General features: G+C 37.7%; 1 protein-coding gene and 1 non-coding gene across 2 annotated transcripts; one reads left to right on the top strand and one right to left on the bottom strand.

Annotated features, from left to right (window-relative positions):
• Positions 1-235: 235 nt before the first annotated feature.
• On the top strand, positions 236-1,189 carry LOC107147578 (olfactory receptor 6N2). Its single transcript, XM_015492078.2, has one exon. It carries the CDS (start codon positions 236-238, stop codon positions 1,187-1,189), a length of 954 nt encoding a protein of 317 aa, XP_015347564.1.
• Positions 1,190-1,260: 71 nt separating this feature from the next.
• On the bottom strand, positions 1,261-1,333 carry Trnaa-ugc. The gene has a single exon. It is a non-coding gene; the product is annotated as a tRNA-Ala (tRNA).
• Between the last annotated feature and the right edge of the window lie 15,455 nt (positions 1,334-16,788).

Genomic DNA, 16,788 nt, shown 5'->3' on the forward strand with positions numbered 1-16,788 from the left:
ATATTCCTGAGTTTTCCATCTGTAAAATAAGCGTAACGATGGTATTTATCTCATGAATGTATTTAGAATAAGTGCTATTATTGTTTTTAGGGTGGTATTAATAATAATAGCAATTAAAGCGCTAACTTTAGATTTTAAGAGACAGAGACAGAAAGAGAGAAATTGAATTTTGACTTAGATTTGGCCGTCCCCTTAATCCAGTGTTTTCTCCTTTCCTTGTTCACCTCAGTCTCCCATGGAGCAACATAATCACTCCAGCCTGAATGAATTTGTACTCCTGGGCTTCCCCAGTGTGGGACATGTCAGGGGCTGGCTTTTTGGGCTGCTATTGTTGGCTTACCTGTTCACCATTTGTGGCAATGCACTCATCTTCTTAGTCATACGACTGGACAGAGCCCTCCACAAGCCCATGTATCACTTTGTCAGTGTTCTCTCCTTCTTGGAGTTGTGGTACACAGCCACCACCATCCCCAAGATGCTATCTAATCTTCTCAGTGAGAAGAAGACCATTTCTTTTGCAGGATGCCTCCTTCAGACCTACTTCTTCCACTCCCTAGGGGCCTCTGAATGTTACCTTCTCACCGCCATGGCCTATGACCGCTACCTGGCCGTCTGCAGGCCCCTCCACTACCCTGCCATCATGACCACAGCACTCTGTGCCAAGATGGCTGCTGGCTGTTGGACTTGTGGCTTCCTGTGTCCCATTTCTGAGGTCATCCTGGTCTCACAGCTCCCCTTCTGTGACTACAATGAAATCCAGCACATCTTCTGTGATTTTCCACCTCTTCTGAGCCTGGCTTGCAAGGACACATCCACTAACGTTCTGGTGGACTTTGCTGTCAATGCGTTTATTATCCTTATCACCTTTCTCTTTATCATGATTTCTTACGGGAGAATTATTGGAGCAGTGCTGAAGATAAAAACAGCAGCGGGCAGGAAGAAGGCCTTCTCTACATGCGCCTCCCATCTCATTGTGGTCCTCATCTTCTTTGGGAGCATCATCTTCATGTATGTGCGGCTGAAGAAGAGCTATTCACTGACTCTTGACCGAACACTTGCCGTAGTCTATTCTGTATTGACACCACTAGCCAATCCAATTATCTACAGTCTTCGTAACAAGGAACTCGTTAAGGCCATCAAGAGAACCATCTTCAGGAAGGAGGGGAAAGCTAGTCCTACTCACCATTGACTGTCTACCAAGGTCCTTCCCTTACCTCAAGGTTCACCTCAAGTGCCTTCTTTTTTTTTGTTGTTGTATTTTGGTGGTACTGGGGATTGAACCCAAGGCCTTGTGCATGCAAGGCAAGTACTCTACCAACTGAGCTATATCCCCAGCCCCCACCTCATGTGCCTTCTGCCTGACCTTGAATAATCTTCCCATTGTTACACATACTCTGAATCCATCTCCTCTCACCTTCTTATAGACTTTTTTTCTATTTTCTACCTCTTTACCTTTCTAGTCTTCGCTTGATCAATACTTCCAGCATTTAAGAACACCTTAGTATTTCCATTTTTTCCCCTAAAGAGTATACAATTTCTTTGCCACATATCTTCATCCAGCTAGAGGTTAATATCTCTGCTCCCTTCTCTACTCAAACATCTCAGTGGATCTCCTCCTCCTGTTCTCTTTCTATTCACGTTTTGACCAGTTTCAATCTGATTTTGTCTGAGACATTTCAACAAACATTTTGCCAAAGTTATTGATGATCTCTGTATGATGCCAAATCCATTGGACCTTTCTTGTCCTTCCCTTACTTGAAATCTTAGGGCACACAACTAGTCCTCGCTTCTTAATGATTTTTGCATCCTGATTTTCCATGACACTATTTTTCTCATTTTGTCCACCTAATAAGTCCTTCTCAGTATTCTTTACTTTGTAGAACTCTCTCTCAATTCGGACCTACGACTTCAAATACCATCACTATCAATGCCAAAGGCTCATAAGTTTTTTTTTTTTTTATCTCAAGGCCAGCACTCTCTTTTGAGCTGTAGACTAAACTATATCAAAGAGAAAACCTAACAACCCTATTTGGAGTCTCCCAGGAGTTTAAGAAACATCAAATATGAAATCTTCAAAATTTCCAACCCTGAAAATTTGGTGTTCTTATTTCCCTCTGTTTTTGCCAAGAAATTATTGTTATTCTATTATGCTTCCTCTTCTTCAGTTTCTACTTCCAATTCATTACTAATATATGTCAGTTTTCCTCAAAGTATAGTCTTAAATCTGTTTAGTTTTTATTCTCTTACGTATTGCTACTCTAGTGTGAATCGCCAACCTTTCTTGACTGAATTAATACAATAATATTCTACCCATTACCTGCTCTTCCTATTCTTACTCCGTTGTATTTTTTTTCCACACACAATTCAAAGTCATATATTTTAAACCTAAATTGGATAAGTCATTCCTAAAACCAGGAAAGATACCTAGTTGCACTTAAGATAAAATCATAAGCCTCCACATGTTTTATAAGGCTAAACAACATTTTTTCCTGCCTTCCTCTCCAACATTGACTCCCACATCTTTCTTAGCTCATTTTCTCCGGCCACGTTATCATTTTTGGTTCTTTAATATACATTAGGATTGTTTTAACTTTTTATTTCTGTAGACAAAATGCCTAAGAGAATAATTTAAAGGATGAAAAGTTTATTTTGGACTCCAGTTCAGAGGGTCAATCCACGGTGGGCCAGCTCCATTGCTCTGGGCCTGCAGAGAGGCAGAATCAGGACAGAAGGGTGTGGGAGAGAAAAGCTTCTCAGGTCACAGCAGCCAGGAAGCAGAAAGAGAGAGGGACCAGGAAGAGATATAGGCCCAGGTTAGGTCCCCACTGACCTACTTACTGCAGTCACATTCCACCTGCCTAGAGTTACCACCCGGTTGTCCATTCAAATTATTAATCCATCAAATGGATGAATCCACTGAGGAGGTTACTGCTCTCACAGCCTAATCATTCTCCTCAGAACATTGCTATATTGTTTTATTTATTTATTTATTTATTTAATTGGTTGCTCAAGACAATACAATGATCTTGACATATCATATATTTGATTCAAATGGGGTATGAATTCTTACTGTATATCATGTTTCAAACACAGGAGCTTTTGTGGGGACACTTCAAATCCAAAACCATAACAAGGAACTTCCCACTGTTTTAGATCCCCCTGAAAGTTCATTTGGATCATTTATCCTAATTGTATAAGTTTCTGTTCAAAAATATCCCTTTCAAATGACACTATGAGAGAAACTTGAATACCCAGCCTATTTATGTCACTCATTTTTTCCTGTAAGTTATATTTTGTTTTCCTTCAAAGTGTGTATATATGTGCATTTGTATATATGTAGCTGTACATAGAGTTCATCACTCTTTCCCACAAGTCTATAAACTACATTTGGTTGGAAATCATTTCAATTTTGCTACTTACTATCTGTTCAGAATCTAGCAGAGGGTCTAAACATGTTAAGCATTCAATAAAAGTGCAACGAATGAAAAAATATAATGAATCCTCTCCACCCTCATTGATATCATGTTTGGTCCTTAGTGATTCCATCCTGATTCTAATCCGTAAGGAACCTACTCTTCATTTTAGTGCTTTGGTCTACACTTGCCTCTGTCTTCTACAACACCAACTTCAACACTTCCCACATCTGCCTTTGAATTTCTTTGGATAATACTGTCCTAGCCATTGTGTATCAATCAGTAATCTTTTCTGGATTGTATTTCTTTATTCATAAAACTTCAGTGAGTAGGTAAGCCATCTCTAGGTGGTGTTCATTGTTAACATTATATGGTTCTAAGAGTACATTTAACTCTTTATTTTCTTGTTAGTTCTTTGTAAGTAACCCTTGAATTCCAAGACAAATAACTTGTCATAAAAATGTGAAGTTTTTTTCTTGAGTCACTATTTCCCAGAATATTTGCACATTCTTGGGATTTTCTAGATATTCAAGTAATATTTTAAATATAAGAATTTTCTTAGTCATGCAGACAGGTTAGTAAAATATTTGAAAATATTTTTCTTGTGTATGGTGTGTGTGTGTTTGTGTGTGTGTGTGTGTGTGTGTGTGTATATATATATATATATATATATATATATATATATATATATATATATATATATATATATATATATATATATACATATATATATATATAATTGAAGTTGTAAAATTTGTATAGCTAGACACTCACACGTACACATATACATCCATGGAACAAAAGGGTAAAACTCATGATACTCATTTGTGGATGAAAGTATTCCAATATTTTAAAATCTGTATTTCAATTTTTCTCCATTTTTCTGTATCCATTTCTCTATATATGTGTATTATTATGTATAATAATTAGTATGAATTCTCCTTCTGATTCCTAGAGGTAAGTGGAGAGCAAAACCCTTCCACATTATCCTTTCCTATTTCCTGAGGCTTAGGAAGAGCATGTTATTCCTCTGTCTTGCCTTCATTCTGCCATCTGTTTTATTGCAGCAGAATCTAAATTTCCATGGAAAACTGAAAGCAAAAGGATCCAAAAATCATAGGAGAAAAAGACTATTTTAGTCTGCTTTATATTTATAGTTTCTTTTAAATTCAATCTTTTTTGTTTGTTTGTTTTAATCATCATACCACTGGTAATTCAGTACTATGTGTCAATTGCTGCTCCAGGCACTGAAATTTTTTTTTTTTTAATATGGAACATACAGTTTGCCAAAGGAAGGCAAAATATGCAATCTAGATAAGTCATCGGTTTTTAAAATTATTGAATATAATGCATATGAAGTACTATAACTAACATAAGTGTGCAACTCAATAATTTTTCACAGATTGAAATGTAATTTCTGTTAAGTAATGAGCATTCAGAACAGAAAATTCCAAGTATCCCAAATGATCTCTCTCTCTCTCTTTCTTACATCTTTCATTCAGTATACTCCTCTTCCCCTCAGGTATAACCAGGAGCCTGACTTTTAATGATACGGCTTGTCCTGCCTTGATATTTTAGTTAAGTTGATTCATACAATATATACTCATTAGTGTCTGATTTTTATTTTCATATTTTGGTATTGGGGGTTGAACCCAGGGATGTTTTGCCACTGAGCCATGTCTTAAGTTCTTTTTATACTTTAATTTAGACAGGGTCTCAATAAGTTGCCCAGACTGGCCTCTAACTTGTGAACCTCCTGCCTAAAACCTCCTGAGTCTCTAAATTACAGGCCTACAATCTTTCATATGACATTGTTTATAAGATTTACCCCTTCCGTCTCAGATAGTTGTAGCTCCTTCCTTCTCATTGATTATAAAAATCTGTTATGTGGGTTTATTTATTTGTATATTTATTTATTTGTATACCAGCATTTATTTGTATATCTTGACAAGCTCTTTAGTGATTTTCAAATTTGGGGATATTATAAATAGCACTACTATGAGCACAATTGCACATCATATTCAATGTGCATTTGTTCACTTTCCATTTGGATATGTTTCTAAGAGTAGATCTGTGGAGTCATTGGTCATGTATACATTCATTTTTGTACTGACACTGGGACACACTTAAAAAGTGATTGTGCCAGTTTACACTCTTATTACCAAGGCTCAAAGTATCGGGGTACAGATGTGGGAGGGCCATGAGAAATCATTACTAGTTTTAGAAATGAGGAAATTTTCAAGGAAGAGGTAAGAAGTCAATTGAGTAAAAGTAGAAGTTTTATAACAAAAATCAAAAAGTGATACAGGTATAGAGGCAAGAAAATATTTGGGGGAAGTTAATTAAATAGTATGGTTTATTTTTTTCATTTTTATGATTTATGCTTTTGGTATTATAGCTAAAAAACTATAACTTACGATCATAAAGTCTTATTATTTTCTTCTCTGTATTTGTAGTTTTAGTTTTTATAAGTTTATGATCCATTTGAGTTGACTTTTTTATATATTATGAAGGATATCTCAAGGTTCATTTATCACAAACTTTTATTTTGAAGAATTTTCAGATTGCAGACCTTTCAAATATAGTACAGTGTTTCTATGTAAGTTTCACCGACTGTGTCCAGTGATAACTTTTTGCAAAATCAGAATTCATTTTTTAAACCAAGGAATCTATATTGGTATGATCCTATTAACATAAGAAAAACCAAGATTCCTTTTTACTTATGTATATCCAGCTGTTCTCTTCTCATCATTTATCGAGAAGGCTATTTCTTCATTGAATTTCCTTTGCCTGTGTGTTGAAAATCAATGGGTGATATATGTCGGGGTCTATTTCTGGATTCTCATGTATTCAAAAATGGTGCTGTCTTCATTACTATAAATCTATGCTACAAGTCTAAGTCCATCCCAAGTCTGGGCTCAAGTTCATGTCCTCCAACTTTGATTTTTCAAAATTTTCTGACTGTTCACGTCCCTTTGCTGTTCTGTATACATTTTATTTCATCCTGTAATTCTTTACAAAGAAAAAATCAAGAATAGATTTGTCGCTACAGATCAGATTGAGAGAACAGATACCCTTAATAGTAGAGTCTAAATTTATAAATATGGGCTATATCTTCACTTATTGAGGTTGTCTTTGATCCCATCAGTGTTTTGTAGGTTTTTCCATGCAGTTGGTGTACCTCGTTTGTAGGACATAGAATTGTCATGTTGTTGTAAATAATGATTTTAAAAATATAATTTTCAAATAGATGAGAGATCAGCGGAGTAGAGGAAGGGGATAGAGGCGGGAGGAAGGAGGAGGGACAGGAAATGGAAGGAACTGGAACAAAATTGACCAAGTTCTACTATGTACTGTTCATGCATATACCACACTGCATTTCATCTTTATGTCTATCTACAAATCATTAATAAAATAATATGAAAGGTAAGTAGACAGGAAAGAGAACGGGGGAGGGAGGAGAGGAGGGAAAGAGTAAGTATTGAGGACTGGAATGGGGAAAACCACATTAAAAAAAGGTAAATATTAATAAAAAAAAGAAAGCTGATTTGTATTACTGTATTGAAACCATATGATCAGGTTTTAGAATTAAAAAAAATACTCTTACTGTACATATTCCCTTCAGAGCCATGAATAGAAGCACTGGCTATCAAAGACGAGGCTAGCAGGCTGCTGCTGGCTCATCCCAGACCCCGGTGTCTCTTCCCGGTCACAGCAGACCCTCTCTTCTGAGGGGTCATCAGTCTATGAATTTGGTGGCTAGTGCTTCTTTGTTTTCCTTTCTATTTTTACAATCATTATATGTATCCATAATAATATGGGTTAGTTTTGCCTGTGCTCTTAAATTCTATGTAAATGGAATCATACTGTATGAATTTTTGCTTTTTGTCCCTCAAGGTTTTAGATCCATCCATGTTACTGTGTGGACTTAGAGTCCGTTCCTTTCTGGTGAGGTATTTCATTGTGTGATGGAGTTAATCTACTTATCCATCCATTATTAGTGAGTATTTCAATCAATTCCAGTGTAAGTCATTTAAAATAAATATTTATGTGAAAACCATTTCTAATTGTTTTATACAAGCATTTAGAAGTATAATTTTTATATGTTGGCCATATAATCTACAAATTTAATTTGGGAATTAAACCCCGGGATGCTCTAGCACTGAGCTACATCTCCAGACTTTTAAATTTTTTATTTTTTTTATTTTGAGATAGGTATCATCTAAATCTCTGGTATTACAGGTGTGTGCCACTGCACCCGGCAGTTCTAGCAGATTCTTTTTAAAAACATTTTTTTTCTTTTAATATTTTTTTAGTTGTCAGTGGACCTTTATTTTATTTATTTATATGCAGTGCTGAGAGTCAAACCCAGGGCCTCACACATGCTATGCAAGTGCTCTACCACTGAGTTACGACTCCAGTCCTCTAGCAGCTTATTTATTTATTTATTTGTTTATTTATTTATTTATTATTTATATATGACAGTGGAATGCATTACAATTCTTATTACATATATACACACCATTTTTCTTTTAAAAGAAAGATTCCTTGGGATTTTTCACAGTCGGCCTTGCCATTTATGAAAAAAGATAACTTTATTTTATTTTTTCCTTTCCATCAATCCATTTTTGATTTTCTTTTCTCTGTTTATTGCACTAGTGAGGTCCTATGCTATAATGTTCAACAGGAGTGATGAAATCAGACCCATTTTTCCCTTCATTCCCCCAAACTTCAGGGGATAACATTCAGTCTTTCATTATTAAGTATGATATTAGTGTGGGCTTTTTGTAAAAATCCTTCCTCAGAAAGAAGGTGTTCATTTATATTGCCAATATTGGATTTTAAAAAAATTTATTAACAAATGTTTAATTTTTTCAGACTTTTCTGTATGTGTTGAAAGGATTTTACATTTTTCTTTAATCTTAATCTTTTGATAATATATATTTTCAGTTTTGGATTCTCATGATACATCCTACTTTGTCATGATATATCATCATTTTTATTGTATTTCTCATATTTTGTTGAGGGTTTTTGAATTTTTGCTTTTGAAGGACAATGGATTGTAGGTTTATATTTTCATGTTGTAATGTCTTTGATTTTGGGAGTTGGTTAATACTAGTTTTACTTAATAAGAAGTGTTCCCTTTTCTTCCGCACTCTGTAAAACTTTATGTAATTATTATTTCTTCCTCCAATGTTAGAAGTTTCCAGTAAAGCAACCTAGTCATGGCTTTTTAGTTGTTGGAAATTTTAAATATTAAGCTACTCATAGGTATGAGTATTCCTGTTAAATATTTCTTATTCTGTGAGATTTGTTTCTTTTGTCATTTAAGAAATTACCTGTCTAGGTGCAGAGGCAAACACCTGTAATACCAGCAACTGGGAACTGAGGCAGGAAGATCGCAAGATCAAGACCAACTCAGGCATTTTAGCTCAACCAAGTCTCAAACTAAGGTTCATACCCAACACCAGAATTTTTTTTCCCATTTCATTTATGCTGCTGAATTTATTCCAAGGTTGTCTTATTTACTCACTTTTATTGAATAATCTGTAATATCATCTTATCCATAGCATTTACAACTGTGTTTTGTCTCTCTGCTGATATTTGTTATTTAGTTGTCTGGTCCCACCCCTACCTTGGTCAGTATCATTAGAGTACTGCTGTTTTTTTTTTCTAAAGAACTAGCTTTGATTGCACTGTTTTCTTCACTGTATAGTGTTCTCAATATTACTTATTTCTGCTCGTATCATTAAAATTGTCTACTTTTGATTGCTTTGAATTTAGTATATTCTTTTTTAAATTTTTGGTCCTAAGGATTGAATCTAGAGGAGCTTTATCACTGAGCTGCATCTCCAATTCTTTTTATTTTTTATTTTGAGACAGCATCTCCCTAGGTTGCTGAGGCTGGCCTTGAACTTGTGATTTTTCTGCCTCAGCCTCCCAAAGCACTGGGATTACAGGTGTGTGCCATCATTACTGGCAACATATTCCTCTTTTATAGTTAAGAAATGAAGACTTATTTCATGGATTTGTAAACTCTTTTCATTTATATCATTTAACTCCATTTGATCTTTCGAAACACTGCTTTAACTTTATTTCAGATTTTAAAAAGTTGTATTTTCATTTTACTTCAAAACATATTGTAATTTTTAAATATGATTTCTTTTTTGACCTATAAGTTCTTTAGAGATGTGGAGGGGTTTTTTTTCTCCTCTTTTTTTTTTTTTTTTTCAAATTTGTGGACACTCTCAATGTCAATTTCTTAAATTCTGGTTTAATTCTGTTACATTCTAAGAACATGCTGTTATGCTCGAATTCGGGACCCCCAAAGACCACCAGAGACCCAAGATCGATGTAAGCAGCAAAGAGGTGTTTATTGCGAGCTAGCTCCGTCCTCCGCGCGCACACACACAGCAACTGGTGACGCTGAGAGGCCCCTAGCCCAGGGTTTGCAGCAGTTTTTACATTCTTTGGAGAGGGCAGGGACTTCACATACATCATAGCAAATCATCACACAACGCGGGAAAATCAAATAACAACTCTAAAACATGATTAGCACATTCACTGGCAGGAACAAGTTGGGTAAGGGTGATTGGTCAGTACAAAAGGGGTATTCGTTTGAACTGATTGGTTTGAGCCAAGAGGGGTGTATGTGCTGAACTACATGATTTCCCAACTTGTTATCAACCACCATAAAATACTGGGAGGGTTATCTGGCATCCCAGGTATTTCCCTGTCTCATGCTCATTGGTGGCTGCTAGGGGGCTGCTATGGATCCCCACCTAGCCTGACTGAGTCAGGGACACCTGGCGCAGTAGATCTCTCCTGTTATTTGTAGATAAAGAACTTAGCAGGGTGGGAATGTGCTTAGGAGTGCTCTGTGGGTTTTTCTAAGGACTAAGGTCATGTCCCTTCCTTGGACAGTCTTTGCTCTGAGGTAGAGGCTGGTTTTTCAAACCAATCCGAAGTTTCTGGGCCAAACCAATAGCCTTGGCATTTTCTCAGTACCTGATTGACCCATGCCCTTACCCAGTAGCTATATTAACCCCTAGACTAGTACACTTAGGTTGTAACCTCTATCAGTTCCCCTTCTTGCCTCCAGAGAGCTGTTTCTTCTTATTTAAATAAATCCAATTCTTTTATACTCACTAATCATTTGGATTCTCATACAAGAACCCAGAAAGTCCTCATTACCAGGTGTCTGGGATCTGCTGCAACACGAAGCAGGCATTCCCTGCTGCAGAGGGCTGCAGCCCAAGTAGATCCTGCTGTCCACAGAGGAAGAGTCTGCTCCTACATCCTGAGGCCAGCCACTAATGCTGGAGAGTTTACCGCCTGCTGTCTGCAACCCTGCTCCGCAGTGATTATTGCGGTTGAGATGGAGAGTCCACTTTTCACTCTAAATCCAGTTTCATAAGTACTAATGATACCACCAGAAATCAGTGATCAGTTCTTCTTCCTCAAATGTTGAAGTCTGAACATGAGAGAAGCATGCCCAGGCAAGCATGGAAAACAAATTTTATTTAAAAAATAGTAACAGAGACTCCTCCCAAGGAGGAGAAGGGGGGCCATGGCTGGTGTCCTGATATCCCAAGAAGTGAGAGCCTCCTGCCTCTTTCCTGCATTTTAGGTTTTATTTGTTCTCCTGCCCTCTTCTTCCTGTGTACATGACTAGGCCCAGGAGATGTGAGTGGGATGACCAAAAGGTGAGAAGCAGGTGGCTGGCAGGGCCAAGGTGGAGTGATTCAGGCAGTATGAGAGCAGCAGCACATGGGCATTCAGTAGCAGCTCTGGTCTGTTCTAGCAGGTAATCTTCATAGTCAAAGGGCTCTGGAGGCCTTAATATTCCAGTCTCCACTTCTGGACCCAAACTGGCCTGCCTTCTCTCATTCTGACCTAATTACCTGTCTACACTGATTGCCTATCTTTAATTTTTGATTCACTAATATAATTAGACTAAAATTTACTACGTACTTATTTGCCTTCTCTTTTTTCCATTTTTATTTTTGTTTATTTATTTATTTTAAAGATAGAGAGAAGGGAGAGAGAATTTTTAATATTTATTTTTCAGTTTTCGGTGGACACAACATCTTTATTGTTTTTTTTATTTTTATGTGGTGCTGAGGATCAAACCCAGCGCCCCGCGCATACCAGGCGAGCCTATTACAGCTTGAGCCACATCCCCAGCCCCTTTCATTCCATTTTTATTTTAATTCATCACCTTTTTCTGATCTTTAATTTAGGATTGCTGTAATTCCATTTTATCTCCATTTTCTTTTAATGGCACTTAAAGTTCTTTAGTGGTGGCCTACATAGGTATGTATAAGTTGTTCACAGAGACCAGGTAAGTTTGAGATCTGTTGTGATTTTTGTAAGAAAGAAATATACCAATTCTATGTTGCTGTGTCCCAGGGAGAATCTGGCTGTCTGGCCTATTTATAGCTCTAAACCTATGACTAATAAAATGATGATTTATTACTACAGTATGGCATGGCCTATGATTCTGAATGTGCACTCTGTTTTAATGTCATCGTGTTAGTCTGTGCAGGATGTCTGACTTGATAAAGACAAAAAAAGTCTGATGGCCGACAGTGACAATTCCTATTGGAAATTAATTTTGTTTGGTTGATGGTTCTCGGTTTATTCTGAGCTGGATAATTTAGATATACCTTGTCACGTCACGACATTATTCACTAGCATTTGGTCTTTTTTCCCTATCATTCTATTATGTAAATTTTTCTTTTTTCTTTTTCTCCTGAGTATTGAAAGCTTGCAGGCTTTGGTCCAAAACACAAACAAGTTCACCAGTTAGCTCAGGAGGTTGAAATATGGGAAGAAGAGGCACCTCCACTAAAATGGGTGAAAAAATTCAAGGAAGGAGAAAGTATGTGGGGGAAAACCCCAGTTGGCACCCCAGCTGGTTTTATGCTTGATGTTTATGGCGCCTCAACTTGCAAGTACTTAACAAATGGGGACATTGAATATTCCTAAATTGGTTTTCTTCAATGCTGATCTATGGTCTTTGGTTAATAAAACAAAAGGTCAAAATATGTATAAATTTTTGATTGGCCATTTTAAATTCTGATACAATGAGAAATGTTTTAAAATTTAAAGCAAGCACTTTCTAAAATGACTAAAACCTGTGATAAAGCAAGTAGAAATGTCTTGGGAAGCTTAAAGAAGTCTTTTCCAGGTTGGGTGGGCATGGAAAGTGCTCTTTGTCTTACATCTGATTAAAAAACAAGTAGGTCAGAAGGTTTTATTAATTGGGCTCAAAAGTATAATTTTCCTAACCCTTTACTAAAGAAATTTCCCTTTGTAAGGGTGTTTCCCTCTATGGGTTAGCTGTTAACAATAGAAAAAAATACATAAACAAATCTGAATAACAAACTTCAGCTTTAAAACTGTTGCTTTCACTGGTCTTTGCCTACTCCCTGCTTAAGGATGTTTTGACTAAGTTCTTTGAAATGTAAATTTTCTATCCTGTCTCAACTGAGCAACTCTTTGGGAAGTACAGATGTAAGCTTAAGGATTGCTAATGGCTGTGGAACCTTATCAACAGTTTGACTTTAAAAAGTGGCAAATGAGGATTCTAAATGGAAGATAAAAAATCTTTGTTTTCAGTTTATTTTATGTGTGTTTGTGTGCTTGTGTGTGTTGAATGTTGTCTACATGGTATCATTTTGACTTATAAATAAATAAGCACTCATAAGGTAAAACAATATAAACCTAAATGCCTTTTAGTTTGTGTGATTTAACAGAAATCCTTGACAAATAAGTTAATTTTGATTTCTTAGATAAAAGTAAAGATGTCTTTAGAATTATTAAGACATTTATTTATTTATTTATTTATTATTTTGCCTATATCATAAGTCATTCAGGACTGTATTTATTTCTGTTAAAGATGTTTAAAGTACAATATCCAATGGTTTTGGGGTTCTTCTTTGGTAGGTCAAAATGACTTAAAATATTAATAATACTACTGGTACCGGCGAGGAGTTCTACTCCCTCACACGTTTAAGTATAAAATTAGAGAAACACACTGAAGCAAGCATATAAAGCAGGGTTTATTTAAAAATGGATAACATAGATTTCTCCCAAGAGGGAGGAGGGGGCCATAGCTGCTATTCTGGTATCCCAAGAAGCAAGAGTGTTGTGGGAGGCCATCCTCGCACGTGATTCGAGCTACCTCCCTGGCTGGGTGAGAGGTGCTTAGACACACCTTTATGTCCAGAGCTTTCCCCACCCTTCTCAGGTCCCAAGGGCTTGGCCATGTGGAGGCCCGTCTGGCCACTATCCTGAAGACCCAGTTGTCGCCCCTGACCTTGGGACAGTGCCCCCTTAATCTTCAATGGATGGGATTTTCCCCAGAATTTTTTGTTCCCCAATAAAAGTCCCCTCCCTGGCTTGTTCTCTCTCTCTCCCTGGCCTCTTCAGTAAACCTCGATACTCTAATAGGTAGCTTGAGGCTGGAGGTAGGGGAAGCTGTCCTGGAGCTGGTTTAAAGGTAATTAGAGTCTGTCTCTTTAATTCAAACTCCCTTTTTGGATTTCTCACGCAGCTGAACCTTCATTTATGAAGCCTGTGCTGGCCACGTGCTAAAGAGTGTTTTGCCTTTTTCTATGCCCTAGGCTTCCTTTGTTCTCCTGCCCTCTTCCTCTTATCTCCATCCTTCCTGGTAAGTGACTAGGTCCAGGAGATGCTCAGTGGGATGGCTGAAAGGTGAGAAGTGGGCTGGAGGGGCCACGTTGGAGAGATCTGGGCAGGAAGGGGGCATAATAAACAGTCCCTCTGACTGGTTACCTTAGCAACAAGTTGGAGGAGGGACTGGTTATCTTGACAAGGGTGGAGGAGGGGTTCTGAAGTCATTTCAATCCCTCCATTCTCTGGATCTGACCCTTGCCTATCTGCCTGTTTAATTCTAGCTTCATTAACTGTTTCTCTGATATCTTTATTTTTCAAGAATAACCAAAAATAGCTGTTAAAATGGGTAAATTAGGGTTGATATAAATGGGATGAACATAAATGCATTTGTTAGAGAAAACATCTGAGTTATTTGCAGGTCAAACTACTGACATATCAATTGCCAAATATTTTAAATTCAAGTACTCTTGGCCTCTTAAATTCATACACATACAAATATGCACATCTATAACATGAATGACTGGCATACGAGAAAAAACAGGTTAAGATGGTTTTGTTTCTAGGCCTTCACTAAAAAGTAAGGTCACTAAGAGTTAAAATTTTGACTAATAAGTGATTCTATATGTTAAGAATATAAGGGGGCAAATAGATGAGGATGATGGTGAGAAACTGATGTGACTCTATTTTTGAGAAACCAGCTTCTACCTCAAGGCCTGTCCTAAGGAAGGGGGCATGACCCTTGACCTGGGAAAGACCCACAGAGCACTCCTAAGTATATACCCACCCTTCTGTGTTGTTTCTCTGCAAATGACAGAAACATCTGCAGCACCAAGTGTCCCTGACTCAGTCAGGCTAGGTGAAGACCCATAGCAACTCCCTAGCAACCACCAATCAGCATGAGACAGGGAAAATACCTGGGATGCCAGATGACCTCCCAGTAGTTTATGGTGGTTGATAACATGTTGGGAAACTATATAGTTTAGCACGTACTCCCCTCATGGCCTAAACCAATCAGTTCAAACGAATCCCCCTCTTGTACTAACCAATCACCCCTACCCAACTTGTTCCCACCAGTGAATGTGCTGATCAACGTTAAGAGTTGTTGTTTGATTTTCCCACGGTATGGAATAATTAGCTGTATGATGTTGTGGCACACAGAGTATCCCCCCAAAACCTATAAAATCTCACTGAACAAAGGACCAGGACTCACTCCCTGGGACCCCTGCGTCAGGAACGGTTGTGAGTCCAGGCTCGAGCTTGCAATAAAGACTCTTGTGTGATTGCATCGGATTCAGCTCCTGGAGGTCTATGGGTCCCACAAATCTGGCATTACAATGGGAACACAAGTTTAACGGAATAATTCTATACAATGAGTCCACTCTACAGACTCCCCACATCTGTTCTTTACCAAAAAGCAATCTGCCTGCAGCCCCACTGGCCCTGAGGAGACAGGAAATGTCACATTCCTCAACAAACTGAGGCAGGGAGCAGAAGTCTAGCAGTCAGGGTTGATGATGAATGATGGGGATCCAGAGAGGACAATGGCTTGTTGTCACTGGGTTGCTGGCAGCTAACCTCCAGGATTACTGGGTTGTTAACAGTTAACCTCCAGGGACCTGCTTCCCAGCTCAAAGGGTTGCTAGCAACTCAGAGAACCACAGTTCCCAACTGCTCCTTCCTGGCCTTGGGCACCTACACAGAGGAGAAAAGAGGAGGTGGGTGGCTCCAGGGGTCCTTAAAAGAACAAGACACACCCATGCCCTGCAGGCACCTACTCCTGGGACCCCCTTCTCTCCAGAGAAGTCTACCTGGACCTCTGTCCCTCACTTAAATAAAACTTGCTTTCTAAGTTTGCCTTGGTGTTTCTTGGGTGTTTAATCTTCAGCACTGGGGAATGAAGATCTCCAAGACTGGTGTCAAGAGCACAAAATAATAATAATAATAATAATAATAATAATAATAATAATAATAATAATAATAATAATAATAAAATTAAACTGAGGTTTGAAAAAATACTTTGAAAATCATATTGCATTTTATTTTATTGAGAAAAAGGAATAATTTGTCTAAATTTGGAAATTTTATAAAAGTCGTTTTACACTGTAAACTTAAGGAAGGCAAAAAGGGCAAAAAGAATCAGCAAATGAGATGGGGGAAAGGTCAGGTAGTCAGTGTAGGTGAGAATGATGAGGGTGAGTAATGGGAATATTGGCTGTGAGCAAGAATGATGAGTCAGGAGGGGTCAAGAGGATCTTGGCTAACAACTGTATTTGAAGTTAAAAAAGGGCAGGTGTGTAGTAAGGGACGGGGGGAGATGAAGAAATGGTTGAGAATGGGGAAACTGATGAGTGTTTGTATTCTTTTTGATCAAAATCAGAAAGAAAACTGCTGATGATTAATTTGTCCAGAAGGAATAAAAATAAGTTTTGGTGGTTTTGCTCCTGGGTACAGGCAAGGGAGTAAAAGGCAATGATTAATGAAAGACAGGAGTTCCGAGGGCTATAAAAAAGGCAAGTTGCTCCCCTCCCACAGGCTTTTGGCTCTGAAAGTCCCCTCTTCTCAGAGGAGTCTGTTCTCCATGGCTTTCTTGAATGAATCTTGCTATGATTGCTTGCCTGTCTGCTCATGGTTACATTCTTTGACTCCCTGGAACACAAACTTGGCCCCAAATCCCCAAGATCAGTATCACAAGCAGGAGAAAGATGTAGAAGAAGGTTGTGAGTATGAGGTC

This window comes from Marmota marmota, unplaced genomic scaffold, assembly GCF_001458135.2.
Source record: "Marmota marmota marmota unplaced genomic scaffold, marMar, whole genome shotgun sequence".
Taxonomy (NCBI): domain Eukaryota; kingdom Metazoa; phylum Chordata; class Mammalia; order Rodentia; family Sciuridae; genus Marmota; species Marmota marmota.